The sequence below is a fragment of the Mixophyes fleayi genome, chromosome 2, assembly GCF_038048845.1.
Source record: "Mixophyes fleayi isolate aMixFle1 chromosome 2, aMixFle1.hap1, whole genome shotgun sequence".
Taxonomy (NCBI): domain Eukaryota; kingdom Metazoa; phylum Chordata; class Amphibia; order Anura; family Limnodynastidae; genus Mixophyes; species Mixophyes fleayi.
In genome coordinates, this window is record NC_134403.1 from 226,453,722 (window position 1) to 226,468,808 (window position 15,087).

The following is a 15,087-nucleotide window of genomic DNA, read 5'->3' on the forward strand; positions in this document are numbered from 1 at the left end:
GTCTTGCAGAAATTAACAGGTATACACAGTTGCAGGTAAATGGGAGGTGTGGAAAGATTCCAGGCAGCAAGTACAGGGAAATGCACAGGAAAGTACCAGGTTCACAGATGAAAACAGGGCAGCAGAATGTATGTTGAGATCCCAATGCAGCATAATCACAGAAGCAAAGCAGGAGGAAGAAACCACAGGGTGTAACATCAATAACCAGCCATGTGTGCTGGGAGTGACAGGTATATATAAGGGAAATGAGAACACACCCAGGTGCATGGGATAGTTGGAGAATGGGTTAACCCCTAATGCAACATGAAAGGCACAATAGCAGCACCTCTGGTAATCAGAGGTACTGCTGCAATAATAATAAGGACAAAAGACGGGAGCTGCCAGGCAAAGCAGCATGTAATGCAGTGGATCCCAAACTTTCTCAGTATGAGGCACCCTTAGGATCTCCATAATTTTTCCAAGGCACCCCTAAGCCAAAATATTTACCAAAAAGTCCCATGCCTTGCTTACAAATGGCCCTGGCCGAGGCACCCCGTGAGATTGCTGCGGCACCCCAGGGAGCAAAAGCACACAGTTTGGGAACCACTGATGTAATGCATAAGCTACAGGCAGATCCTGACAGTACCCCCTTAGGGCAGATTCCAGACGCCCGATTACCAAAAATGTCTAAATTCATCGGAATCATAGTCCACAATAGGGCGCCTGGCAGAAAAGTCCTCATCCATTTGCGAAAAGGCAAAAGAGACCATGCCAGCTGCCAGTTCAGGCACTGCAGAACCACCTCTCTTCTTACGTCCTCCTCTCTTACGTGACTTCCTTGGAGTTGGGATCTGCGCCAACTGGGAGGAGCACAAAGGTATCTCTTGGCCAGGTGAGATGGGTGGTACTGCTGATAATGTAGAGGCCCACCAAGATGGCATAGCGGGAGGTGTTGATGAAAACTTGTTGATCACAGCCTCAACAAATAGTTGCAAGTCAGACAGGATGGGGTGATCAGACTCAATCAAAGGGTTTGCCCATTCCATAGCCTCTCCTCTAAAATTTGTTAACAAAAACAAAATGTGGGTCACTGACAAGGCTGGGTACTGAGGGGAAATAAGAAGCACAAAACCTTAGTGGAGCACTAAATTGAGTAAGATGCCCCTCAAAGGTAGGTGACAGCTCAGACTTGGCACCCTCGGCAACAGATGGTTCAGATTTGGCAGCAGGCCCGGACTGGGCGACAGATTGACAGGAGACCCGGACTGGCGGCAGGCTTGGCAGCAGGCCCGGACTGGGCGGCAGGCTTGGCAGCAGGCCCGGACTGGGCGGCAGGCTTGGCAGCAGGCCCGGACTGGGCGGCAGGCTTGGCAGCAGGCCGGGACTGGGCGGCAGGCTTGGCAGGGACAGCACTGTGAGAAGCCTCAGCAGGGACAGCACTGTGAGAAGCCTGTTGGCAGACAGCACTGTGAGAAGCCTGGGGGCAGACAGCACCAAGTGGTAACTCGGGCTGAACCGCATGGACTGGCAACTCGGGCTGGACCGCATGGACTGGCAACTCGGGCTGGACCGCATGGACTGGCAACTCGGGCTGGACCGCATGGACTGGCAACTCGGGCTGGACCGCATGGACTGGCAACTCGGGCTGGACCGCATGGACTGGCAACTCGGGCTGGACCGCATGGACCGGCAACTCGGGGCTGGACCGCATGGACTGGCAACTCGGGGCTGGACCGCATGGACTGGCAAGGTTTCTGGAACAGACTGTAGTCCTGGAATAGAGGCAGCGGCTGGAGACTCGGCACTGGAGGCAGCGGCTGGAGACTCGGCACTGGGGGCAGCGGCTGGAGACTCGGCACTGGAGGCAGCGGCTGGAGACTCGGCACTGGAGGCAGCGGCTGGAGACTCGGCACTGGAGGCAGCGGCTGGAGACTCGGCACTGAATAGCACGTAAACAGGAGACTCGGGTGCAGAAGCTGTGGCAGCAGGCTCGGGACCGGACACAGTGGCAGCAGGCTTGGGACCGGACACAGTGGCAGCAGGGGCAGCAGGCTCGGGACCGGACACAGTGGCAGCAGGCTCAGGACCGGACACAGTGGCAGCAGGCTCAGGACCGGACACAGTGGCAACAGGCACCAAGTTGGAAGCAGAGGCTGGGACCTCGCAGCAGGAGACAGAGGCTGGGACCTCGCAGCAGGAGCTGGGACCTCGCAGCAGGAGACAGAGGCTGGGACCTCGCAGCAGGAGACAGAGGCTGGGACCTCGCAGCAGGAGACAGAGGCTGGGACCTCGCAACAGGAGACAGAGGCTGGGACCCCGCAACAGGAGACAGAGGCTGGGACCCCGCAACAGGAGACAGAGGCTGGGACCTCGCAACAGGAGATAGAGGCTGGGACCTCGCAACAGGAGACAGAGGTTGCTGGCGCCTCCTCAGGACAGGCGGCTGGAGCTAGAAGATTGGGTCTCATTCCAGAGAACAGAAATGGTGGAGCATAAACAAATTTGGAATGCAGAGAGGAAACAACAGGGGATGGTTCAGTAGGCTGACGTGGTCTACGGATAGGACAGTCCTGTAAGAAGTGCTCATTGCTGGCACAGTACACACAATTTGTTTGTTATTCTGCGCCTCTTCGGAAAGATGGGGGTGTGGACCACCTGCTTCTGCATTAGGAGAGACGGAGTCTGACAGCCTCCTGAGTGGGTCCATCAGCAAGGTAGAAAATTTAGCCAGCTGGGAGCGTAGCAGGATTATATCCATCTGTAAAGCCTGTAGTTGTGGCAATTCAAAGGCTGATAACACAGACATTTTCCAAAAATAAACATGAAAATGAATTGCAGAATAAAATAGTCCCAGAAATAAAAAAAACTTTCACCTGACTCCTAACCTGTTTTGGGGCTGGTTATACTGTCACAAGCCAATGTAGAAACACAGCTAAGGAGCCATGAATAAGGTGAAAAACATACACGTTTATTGCTGAAGAGTCTGAACAGATGATGTAATAATGGTCTTGCAGAAATTACCAGGTATACACAGTTGCAGGTAAACGGGAGGTGTGGAAAGATTCCAGGCAGCAAATACAGGGAAATGCATAGGTAAGTACCAGGTTCACAGATGAAAACAGGTCAGCAGAATGTATGTTGAGATCCCAATGCAGCATAATCACAGGAGCAAAGCAGGAGGAAGAAACCACAGGGTGTAACATCAATAACCACCCATGTGTGCTGGGAGTGACAGGTATATATAAGGGAAATGAGAACACACCCAGGTGCATGGGATAATTGGAGAATGGGTTAACCCCTAATGCAACATGAAAGGCATAATAGCAACACCTCTGGTAATCAGAGGTACTGCTGAAATAATAATAAGCACAAAAGACAGGAGCTGCCAGGCAAAGCAACATGTAATGCATAAGCTACAGGCAGATCCTGACAGTCCCACACCACTGTAGCAACAAATTCCCATCATAACCTCTGTAGTAACGTATCCCCAAATCAACTCTACTAACACATCTACCTTTTACCTCTGAAGCAACACATTTGTCCCTTTCCCCCTGTAGCAGCACATTCCCCTATCCCCATGTAACAACACATTTTTACCTATGCTCCTTAGTCTCTGTTGAAAGACTAAGCTCCTCAGTTGTATAGGGGCAGCTTGGCAGTGAATCAGAGGTGCGGTGACCTCATCACCATATGGTACGCTCCTAACCTATTAGTGACTGCCAACCACTGCATCATGTGATCCAGTGCAAGGGCTCCAGCACTGCTATTAACTGCGCAAATGAAACAGCAAAAATATGATCAGACAGTGCTCCTTTTCTAACCTCCACTACCACTGTGTATTTATGATAACATAAAGGCCCAAAATTTCTTAAAATGTCCCTGTACAATGTACAGATGGCAAACTACAGTAGGTGAGAGCACAGAAAATTAAAATCAGAGTAGCTTTGTTTGTCATACTCTGGACTAACTTGGGCAAATTTTTGGATAAGTGTATGATGATTGATTATGAACATTGTGGGGTCTATTTATAACCTACTGCAAAAATGGCACATGCATTATCATACCTTATCGTAGCTTTTCGCAGCAATAAGTGATGAAGTACCATGGTCATTTATCACCACCGCCACCATTTATTTATATAGCACCACTGATTCCGCAGCGCTGTACAGAGAACTCACTCACATCAGTCCCTGCCCCATTGGAGCTTACAGTGTAAATTCCCTAACACACACACACACACAGACAGAGACTACGGTCAATTTTGATAGCAGCCAATTAACCTACCAGTATGTTTTTGGAGTGTGGGAGGAAACCGGAGCACCCGGAGGAAACCCACACAAACACGGGGAGAACATACAAACTCCACACAGATAAGGCCATGGTCGGGAATTGAACTCATGACCCCAGCACTGTGAGGCAGAAGTGCTAACCACTAAGCCACCGTGCTGCCCAAAAAAAAAATCATGCAAGGACAGCACATCCAATCAGAGGATGTCCTGGCGATGTCTCCATTTCATTTACAACTCCAATTCTGACCCGGAGTCATTACTGCACCTGAGCGACCTGGAGTTACGAGTGTGAAGTTGACAGCTCCGTTAAATGACGCAGTGGAAAGCATGAAGACTGTCAGAGAGGGGTCCGATAATAGCACTCCTGCGATGTTCTCCCCATAGGATTGAATGGTTATATTTTAAAATACATAAACCATGCAGTAGAAGCCCTTTCCACATAGTTTAAGGCTTGATAAATAGACCCCTATGTCCTGATTTCATTGTGCGAATAGGGTCAATGAGATACATTATGAGATACATCTCATCCTTGGGTTATATAATCAAATTCACTGAGCAACAGACACAAAAGTTTCAGTAAGCCATGCATGATGTACACAAATATAGTACATAAAGGGATCTATGCATCATAAGATGTGGTGCTGCTAAATATGCATCTCCGCACATGATAGTAAAGCATATTTACGCACCGCTAAGATGCACTATGCCGGGGCTACTCTGGGAGCCCCAGCAAAGTGACAACTCTGATTTGAACACTTTTTCCTCTTTACCAGCAGCTTAGCGCTGCCAGAGATAGGAGGAAGTGCTGTGCGCAGTTTCACTGTATCGGATTCTGCAAAGCCAATGAGGCTTCAGCAGAATCCCATAGGGAATATCAGGTAATGCCATCCTAATATGGCATTACCTATTTGTGCAATGCACAGCTTATCAAAGCTTTATGCATTGCAGAACATCGCCATACTAATCTATAAGGACTGCAATGCTGCACGGTATTAGCCTAAATTAAGAAGATTCCTCCTTTGTTATAAATGTAGCACATAGCAGACATACTTAAACGATGGGGAAACTGCCATTTCCCCATCTTTTAAGTGGAAATTAGCTTGATGCACAGACCCAAATGAAAGGTACAACAGACACAGAATTGCAGTCAACCTTCATATTTAATTCACCAATTTTCTATAAGTTTTCTGAAAACAATTTCATGGTATTCGTGTATGTGTCCTAATAATTAAAACGTGTTCAAATTAAAACAAAGGAACAAGGAAAACATGTTTACTAATTTTACAGATAGCTCATATTTGTAACTTAATTTTCACATAGTCTACAAACATTTACTTCACATGTCTCCTCCACTGTGGACGAAGCAGCCTCTTCTGGAATGCATGGCTCCGTGTGCAAGAATGGTCGGGGAAGACCCGATGAATAGAAAGGACGGCTCTCTTACGAGAGGAGCTGCTGATATTAGACACAGGGGTCGATGGTGTCTGCACACGGGAGGCGCTGTTTGGGGTTTTGGGAATTTTTGCAGCCGGCTCTTTGCACCCGGCGCTATAGTCACACGGACTCTACGAGATAAAAGGACAGACAAACCAACAGAGATAAGACTAACACAAGAAGTGCGGCATACACGGCTGGGATACGCCGAAGGGAGACTCGAATCATTATCATAGTCCTCTTTTTATTTATAGTTCAATAACTTTTGATTCACAGATGGACGGAGAGGAGAAATTACAACTGCTGAAAGGAGAGAACCGGTGAGAAATTTTATTTGTGTCCGTCCCTTCCTACAGATCCTTTCCCTCACCTGCAGATCAGCAGCACACTCCGCGCTGTCTCCCTATATAGCCCGATATCTCTTGTAACATAAGTGCAGATCGGAGATCTAGGTGAGGGAAAAGTTTGGAAAAAAGGAGCAAACGGTATTAAGTTTTCTATCGGCAATAATAAATAATTTATGTACTACTGGTTACAGGACAAGCTGGTTTTATAATGTGCTTTCTTCCCCTCTTGACAAACCTACGGTCACACCTGAACTTAATGTTATCCTATTACGCTAAAAAGTGTCTATTTACAGCACTTTTTGTTTAAAATCGGCCTGTAAAAGCAACATTTCTAATATTCCGACCTTCCCAATGTGGCGTCCATTAATTGCCCCAGGTATTAGTTGTTCTACTTGTTATGTGTATTATTGTTTTGTATAGAGAACTTTTTCTTACCATTGGTGCAATTGTTTTATTTAATTTTTGTTTCCAGACTGTTTGCAACACATACAAGAGACACTTTGATAAATACGCCTGTGAACACTTTAAAGTCACAAACTTTCAAATGCGGAATAGCACTGTTATAAAGTAGACCTGTTTTACCAACATAAGGCTGACGAGTGTCACTAACTCATCACATATGGGGATATCTAATGATGTTGATGGATTTTGATTAACCACATGCAAATTGCCACCAAGCCATATAACTAAATTTAATCAAACTGTTGAATTGATACAATGACTTACTGCTCATTTGCACTTGTTTTGTGCATAGCATTCCAGGTTAGCTACATCATGACCTGAGGAGGTTTCAATCCTTCATTATCAAGCTATAGTTATCATTTTTGTGAAGCATTGGCTTTGTAAACAATAATGTTGTTGATGATTTACATTTGTTTGCCCTGCTAAGTTTTTTTTTTTTGTATGTGTATTTGTTTTGTTTTTGTTTGATGGAAATAGGTTTTTTCAGTAGCATTGTTTTTGATGTTATTTTGAAGCCCATTGTTTTGGGGAAAATAGTAATCAGTTTAGAATTGTAGATTATTTTATTCACTGTCAACACCAATTTTTGGATTACTTTAGATTTAACTAGCTTGCTCTCATGTCTTTATGTGAATGTGTGTGTATATAACACATTTATACGTGTGTGTGTGTGTGTATGTGTGTGTATATATATATATATATATATATATATTCGCACACTTATTTTGTTTTGTTTTTTTTGTTTTTTTTTTATTCAATTTGATCTATAACAAACTATGATAATTGTGATAAGGTCATACTCTGGAGTCAAAGGGAAAGACTTCCACAGCAAGATGTTTACTTATGTGTCAGATCTGAATGGCATTGAACTGGGTCTCCATGGCAACAAGCACTGTCACTCCAACCGGGCACAAGAGGACTGGCACAGCACAGAAAAGGAGCATGCCCGGAGGAAACTTTATGTGGCGTCTGCGGTCTGCCTGCTGTTCATGATTGGAGAGGTTATAGGTGAGACACATACTAAGGCATTTATTTTGAGCAAATGGTTTATATGTAAAATGTAATTTATTCAAATGTGTGGTTGCATTCACACTGAAGAGTTTCAGTCACATAAAACTACATTTAATGTTGCAAATCAATATATGCACATGTACAGGGGCAAGTATTGAGGAATCACACGCAAAAGTGTAGCTTTTGAAAATGTACCCATTGTATCCTCGCAATGAAGAGACTTTGTTAGGTGAACCATTTTTTATGAGAATGCTGCACATTAAGTCACTAGGTACCAGTGATGTCAGTGATGGTTTCTAATTATTTATAGGCTGCATTCTTGTGATAATTGGTACAGTTCAGAAAATGGCTCTTTCCGCCAGTGCTTTAAAATGTTACTAACATTAAAAATAACAATTTCTGTTTTCCCAACATAAAATATATGATCACAAAATGGCTTCTTAAGTCTCTTGGGCTAAACAGTTGGTAATCGAATAATCTGGGAATGTGTGTGTATATATGGGGCCTTATTTACCAATTGATACGTCTTCTTAATCCTCATGCAAAAGAACATTGTCCTTTTTCTTAAATTTTGTTGCTGTTTCACAGAGTGTATTTGGCATTCCTTGTTCCTTTTATTTAACATATATGTATGCTCTTCAGCATTGTTTTATATGTTGGCTATTAATAAAATAAGACTACCATTACCTTTTAATAAGCTCATAAGATATTTGAACTGGTTACCAATATATTCATATCTGAATATTAGGCAACATCTGGCTTAAATGGCAAACTGGAACCTGTAGTTTAAGAACAGCTGGAGATCAATATGTTGTCTCTCTGGTAATTTCTATTGTAAAGGGCTAATCTCCATCACTATGGAGGGTTTGCTAACATTAGCAAATTCTCAAAATGGTCTCATTATGTGGCCTATTTAAGATGCATCGGTAAATCCTCCTCGCATTGCTAAGGATTGAACTAACTTTCATATTTATTTAAAAACCTTCACACGAACAGCAGTTCCGAAAAACTGCTGTTACTGTGAAGTGCAACACTTACCTTTCACTTGCCTCTTCTATTCTCCTCCCATGCGATGCCGACTGCGATGATGTTAATCTCTGTGCGCATGCGCCGAATGAAAACCTCGGGCATGCGCACAAAGATCCTGGACTGCAAGAAGGCGTCATGTGACAGGGAGGGATCACATGATCACTCCACACATATCTGAGAGATCTGCTGCGATGCTACAATGATACATGCCTGTTTAGAGGTTAATCCCAGAAAACGATTTATTTTTTTTTTTGGGGGGGGGGGGGACTTTGATAAATAGGCCCCGTTGTGTTCCGTAAGAAAAATCAATCTAAAAATTGTGCATGCATCTGAATTGATTGGCATTCATCCCAATGCTTGTGCAACTTTTCAAACAAGTACCTTTGTAGTCTCCGGTTAATTCTCGAAACCTTTTGCTTTGACTTGTGGCTTTTGCTGTCACTCATCTGAATAACAGACTTACAGGCACAGTTAATTATAATTATGGACATTAGAGGGTTCCTCAACACAAGTTAGAAATTAACTATGCACTGGTTGTAGGCAGTATGATGGAAAATTAATACAGCTCTTCATTGGCCAACCCCACTGATTGTTCAAGCACAGGGGCTTTTTTTGGCACTTCTGGTGCCTAGGTGGTCTGCACACCATTTTGAGCAGAACCAAGATGTAGCGAAGTTCAACTTCAACTACTTGTCAGCCTGTCCCTATGGATGGCTTTGACTATTTTTGTATATAGAGGTGCTCTGCTGACAGATTGTATTTTAAAATCCATGTGGAAGAATGCTGAAAGAACTGGGGGTGAGTGCCATTAAGTTTATTAATAACATTTTGCCTTTCTACCTTCTCTTGTTTTCACAGGCGGGTACTTAGCACACAGTTTGGCCATCATGACAGATGCTGCACACCTTCTAACAGACTTTGCTAGCATGATGATCAGTTTATTTGCCCTCTGGATGTCGTCTCGTCCAGCCACAAAAACAATGAATTTTGGCTGGCACCGGGCAGGTACGGAGGCACTGTGTGTTGGGGGTAGGCAGGTGTTCAGGGGTAAAACTAGAAGAAATTCTTTTTCTCATTACATGTTAAGAAAAAAATGTCTGTTTCTGTGTGACGTCCTTTTCTAATTTGAGTCCTAATTATGTCCACTTAAATTTTTTTTTCTTTTATTTGCAGAAATTTTAGGAGCCCTTTTATCCGTCCTGTCCATTTGGGTAGTAACAGGAGTCTTGGTGTATTTGGCTGTAGAACGAATTCTCTCAGGAAACTATGAAATTGAAGGGGAAGCAATGCTAATCACCTCTGCATGTGCAGTCGCTGTAAACATCATGTATGTCATTACTTTAAGCTTTATTACTATTTTTTCTCTTCTGGTATGAAGTAGACCAGGTGCTTTTAGTTGGAATCTCCTATGATTCCAGATGTACAAATTGTGTGTATGTGTGTGTATATGTGTGTGTATATATATATATATATATATGTGTGTGTGTGTGTTAACCCGTGCATGATACTCATGCATTCTAGTCAAATCAAGCTACTTAATGTCTTAAAAAGGTTCTTGTCATGCATTTGGACCTAGCCCAGGCCTCCTCAGGGGAAGAGCGTTAGTTCCCGACGCAAGCGGCCTTTTTAATGTGTGTTCATGAGCTAAAATTAGCTCACGAAAATGAGTTTGACCCCTCAACTCGTAAATTTAGCCTTTACTACCCCTCCCACGGGGGGAAGGGGGGATGATGGAAGTTAACTGACTTGACTATTCTATTTTTTTTGTCAAATAATGTCAGTATACCAAATTTCAGGTCAATTGGATGAGCCCTTTCTGAGAAAATAGTTTTTTCCACACACACACTAACGCACGCCTCTACACATGTGTGTTCATGAGGTAAAATTGCCTCACGAAAATGAGTTTGAGCCCTACCAAATTTCAGCCCTTTTTGAATTTTTTTTCCCCACACACACTAAGAATTTAGTAGGTCAGTGTATAACTCTGCCCAGCAGGTGGCGCTGCAACTTGTTTTTTTTTCCCACACACAGACGCCACTAAGCATTTATATATTAGAATATATATATACCGTATATACTCGTGTATAAGCCAAGTTTTTCAGCACATTTTTTGTGCTGAAAAAGCCCTCCTCGGCTTATACACGAGTGAACGTCTGTTCTGCCGTCCCTCAGCTTTTAACTTCCACAGTGGAACGCACCCACTGACAGGAAGTTCGGCATTTGGAACGCAAACTTGCGTTCCAAATGCCGAACTTCCTGTCAGTGGAGGCGCACATACGTTTCACTGCGGAGGTAAGTAAAAGGCTGAACACCGCTAATTTCATTTGTTTAAAAGGTTATCTCCAGGGGGGTTAATTGTCCTCTTGTAAATATAATAGTTAAATATCTCAACTGATAATCCAAGGTATCTATCTGCACGAGGAGGAATAGAGATTCCCAGATGAATAACTGCTGTGCTTCTAAACCTACTGCCTCTAATGCATGCAATACAATATGCGGGGGTTAAATAATCCACTACCTCCTATTTGTGACAGACTGTCTTGGAATTGAAGGAGCTGCACATACTAATATACCGGTAGCTGTTATGCTATAAGTATCTATTTAGTCTTGAAAAAGGCCTTGAAAAAGCATAGCGAAACACTTAACAGATTTTAATAAATGTAACCGTTATGAAGATTGACTCTGCTAGTTTTCAATTCCTCTTAATATCGTCTGTGTTTTCTCTCCCCCACCTCTTCTCTCTCCCTCCTTTTTCTCTCCTTCTCCCTTCCTCTCCCTGCATTTCCCACCCTAGGCTTATATTCGAGTCAATAAGTTTTCCCAGTTTTTTGTGGTAAAATTAGGTGCCTCGGCTTATATTCGGGTCGACTTATACTCGAGTATATACGGTATATATATATCTAATTATATTCTCATAATTTTGTTGCTAGTATACAGTTTCGCATGAATCTCGCTACTATATTTTCTGATTGACTAACTACCTTGGTATTTTCTTTAATTTCATAATTTACAAAACTTGGCTAACTTATGACATGTAATTTTAAGAGCTTATAAACTTGGTAAGACTTCTTCCAATAAAATGAACTGAAATCCCCTGTCTTTGAATTTTAATATGCAAACTACTTCAAGATTATTTTTTTCTAAATTTCTGTCCTACAGAATGGGTGTGACACTTCATCAAACTGGACATGGACATAGTCATGGAGCTGGAGATTCACACTCTCATTCACATAATCATGGCGAGCTTCATAACCCTAGTGTCCGTGCTGCCTTTATTCATGTGATTGGAGATTTACTGCAAAGCCTTGGTGTCCTAGTTGCTGCCTATGTCATCTATTTTAAGGTAACTCATTAAGGACTTGTAAATGTTCAATTCTCTGCTGTCTTTGATGATGGATCAATAGCACTCAAAGTTTTTCTGTTGTGTTTTTATTCCACTTATTTGAAAATCTCTCTTCTACCAGCCAGAATATAAAATTATTGACCCTATCTGCACATTCCTGTTCTCTGTCCTTGTTTTGGGTACCACTTTGACCATTCTTAGAGATGTTCTGCTTGTGCTGATGGAAGGTAAGTGACTACAATGGTTTAGTTGTAGTAACAAATGTATGCTGACTATGACCAGAGATAGGAATGCGTTGTAACCAGTGCTGGAATCCTATTGGTGATGAGACTCGTTTGCTTTTTTTATATAGGTACTCCTAAGGGTGTGAACTTTAACATGGTAAAGGATACACTTCTTTCTATAAATGGAGTGAAAGCTCTTCACAGCCTCCATATCTGGGCTCTGACTGTGTCTCAGCCAGTCCTTTCTGTTCACATTGCAATTAGTAAGTGACTACTCATCAAACTGTCAGTAAATTTACTGCATTGTGTCTGTTATTGATGGTTGATTTATTGTCTTATTCTCCTTTGTTACAGATGAAAATGCAAATGCTCAAATGGTGCTGAAAGAGGCCAGTTATCAGCTACAGAGTAAATTCCACTTTCATACCACTACTATTCAGATAGAAAACTATTCAGAAGATATGATAGACTGTGAAGAGTGCCAGGACCCCACTGATTAAGGATTTACCTTGTCTTTGGAAACCATTGGAGACTGATTGCCTGCAGTTATACACATGAGGCATTCCTCACTTGGATATAAGCTGTAAAACTACCTCCAACCTGAAACGTGCAGAGGACAGAATCCAGTTTTTTTTGCGTGGGCATTGCCCCAGTGGAGATATAGACTGCTTGGTATTCCCGTACTTGTCATCTCTCTTGACTGTTCTCTTTCTGGTTTACTCCAGATGAATGGAGAGGGTGTCTATATTCCACTGGCGTATGTGATCAGAATGTGTTGCACTTTTTCACACTTTGCAGACTTTTGCACATCATTTAAGAGGCAGAGACGCTGTGGTAACTAGATAAAAAAAATAAATCCTTTTATTAAAATGATTCTCAGTCTAGTTATTGAAAGACCTGGTTAGGTTGTATAATGTGTGTTCTTGTTAAATGTGGATTAATCAGAGGTGGGTTTTTTATTTTTTTATTCTCCTATTTGATAAGATGATTTGAAAATGAAGTATTTTATGTTGCGAATGTTTAAATTAAATAAAAAAACAAAAACAAGCGTTCAGCTTCTTCGTAGTGCCTATACAATAATTGCAAATTGTCTTATCAATCTGGAACTATGCAATAGAAAAGTCCAAAATGCCATTTTAATAATTTTTATTTGGGGAAAATATATACATTTATTGGCAAGTATATGGCTATTGTTTAAACATTTGTAGCACATATTTATATTTTATGCTTTTTTTTAATAGGTTCCTTTAACCTGTTCCTGGCTATTCATAATGCGGTTTTGTTTTTACGGAGAAGGCATGTAGTCTCTGCCCGCTTTGTGACTTATATCAGTAATGGGCTACCTGCGGCTGCTCACTGTGTGCAGGTCCGTGTTGGAAGAAACAGGCAGGCAGAGTATGCTGTCTGGTCGCTCTGATTATATCTAAAACACACTCCGAGCGGCAAGGCAGGTTTCTGTCTGCCTCTCAGCCATCATGGACCAGTACATAGTGTGCAGCCGCCCCCCTTTCCCTGCATCCATCACTGGTGCACACATAACTGTATTCCACCAAATGTGCATGTATGTTTGCACAGTGGTAAGCATTACTTTATCACAGTGCTGGGATTATGAGTCCGATTCCAATAAGGGCCCTGTTTTGTGTGGGTTTTCTCTGGGTGCTCCAGTTTCCTCGCACATTCAAAAAACATGCTGGTAGGTTTATTGGCTTTTGACATAATTAACCCTAGTCTGTGTGTGTGGTAGGGAATTTAAATTGTAAGCTCCCATGGGGCAAGGACTTGTGTGAATGACTACATTTTCTCTGTATAGTGCTGCGTAATATGATTGACAATATATAAATAAACAATAACAAAGAACTACACTTGTAATGTTTGTGTGGACCTGGGCTATTGTTGAAAGCACAAAGGTCAAAAAAGAGGCTTTGCATTGGATGATTTTGTTCCAGGCCTGCACATAGTGTCCATTCTGCCATGTGTCAACATCGCAAATGAGGAAGGTCTAAGTGCTTTAATGGTCACAGCATTGTGGAATGCTGGGAAACATTGTGACCTAATTGTACTTACAGAAATTGCGAAGTCCAAAACATGCACACAAACATTTACATATCGAATGGATGGGTCTATCAAGAAACAAGAAATTCTGTGAGCATTTGTTCAGGGGTAGAAGTTAGTAATTTCTACTTTGTTCAGGGACTTTTGCAAATCACTGGTAGCATACTCTAGGGGAATTGGGCATTAATTTGGCAAGTTGGGTCATGCAACCAGATTGGGCCATGTATGGTTACCTTTTTTAATGGTTGCATTTTACCATTATTCAGTTTGTAGACCTTGTAGGGATCAGAGCAAAATATTTTAGTAAGTCATTGAAATTCTGGAGGCAATTTGGGCAGATCCTCAGTGGAAGGCAAAGGAATGTGTGAGAAGATCGAGCTAGTAATTATGACGGTTTACCTACATTTGTTGGCAAAAAAGAATTTTCAATCATGTCCTATTGGTGGTTTTGTAAAGGTGAAAAAAAAAGTGGGTAAGTTACTTGGCTGAGTTGCACTACAATGGAAACAGAAATGGCTCCCATAAATCCAACAGAATAAACTTGTTACTAGACATGGCCCACGCAAGACATAGAACGCTCTCCACCAAAATATATATTTTAGCCTACATTGGATGCATATTGAAAATGTTCTGATCGGGGTAGCCATCTTCCATTGCCCTGCACCATTTGGCTCAATTGTTCCTTTGCATGCTCATTACCTACCACAGCGAATATACATTGATTCATATCACTCGATTGTACCCCTACTCAGTTTACACGCTCTCTCATTCACTGTCGCCTCTCTCCAGCACCTCTCCTTTCTTCATCATCCTATTTCTCCCTCCCATATTATGATTTACCCTTCACTACTTCCCTCTTTATTAGTCTGCACACATTACCTGTTTTTGTTTCCTGCACTCACCACACTTACCAGCCT

At 42.5% G+C, this 15,087-nt stretch overlaps 1 protein-coding gene across 1 annotated transcript; it reads left to right on the plus strand.

Annotated features, from left to right (window-relative positions):
* The first annotated feature begins 5,694 nt into the window (after positions 1-5,694).
* SLC30A2 (solute carrier family 30 member 2) lies at positions 5,695-12,991 on the plus strand. Its single transcript, XM_075198112.1, has 8 exons — positions 5,695-6,022; positions 7,305-7,519; positions 9,410-9,556; positions 9,725-9,878; positions 11,711-11,894; positions 12,016-12,121; positions 12,247-12,381; positions 12,473-12,991. The coding sequence occupies exons 1-8, from the start codon at positions 5,979-5,981 to the stop codon at positions 12,616-12,618; spliced, it is 1,131 nt and encodes a 376-aa protein (XP_075054213.1). The 5' UTR covers positions 5,695-5,978; the 3' UTR covers positions 12,619-12,991.
* The last annotated feature ends 2,096 nt before the right edge of the window (positions 12,992-15,087 follow it).

Excerpts from the sequence above, each read along its gene's own strand:
- SLC30A2 (XM_075198112.1), top strand. The coding sequence starts at position 5,979 with ATGGACGGAGAGGAGAAATTACAACTGCTGAAAGGAGAGAACCG. Across the intron at positions 7,520-9,409 it reads CATGATTGGAGAGGTTATAG|GCGGGTACTTAGCACACAGT; the intron begins GTGAGACACATA and ends TTGTTTTCACAG. Across the intron at positions 11,895-12,015 it reads CCTATGTCATCTATTTTAAG|CCAGAATATAAAATTATTGA; the intron begins GTAACTCATTAA and ends CTCTTCTACCAG.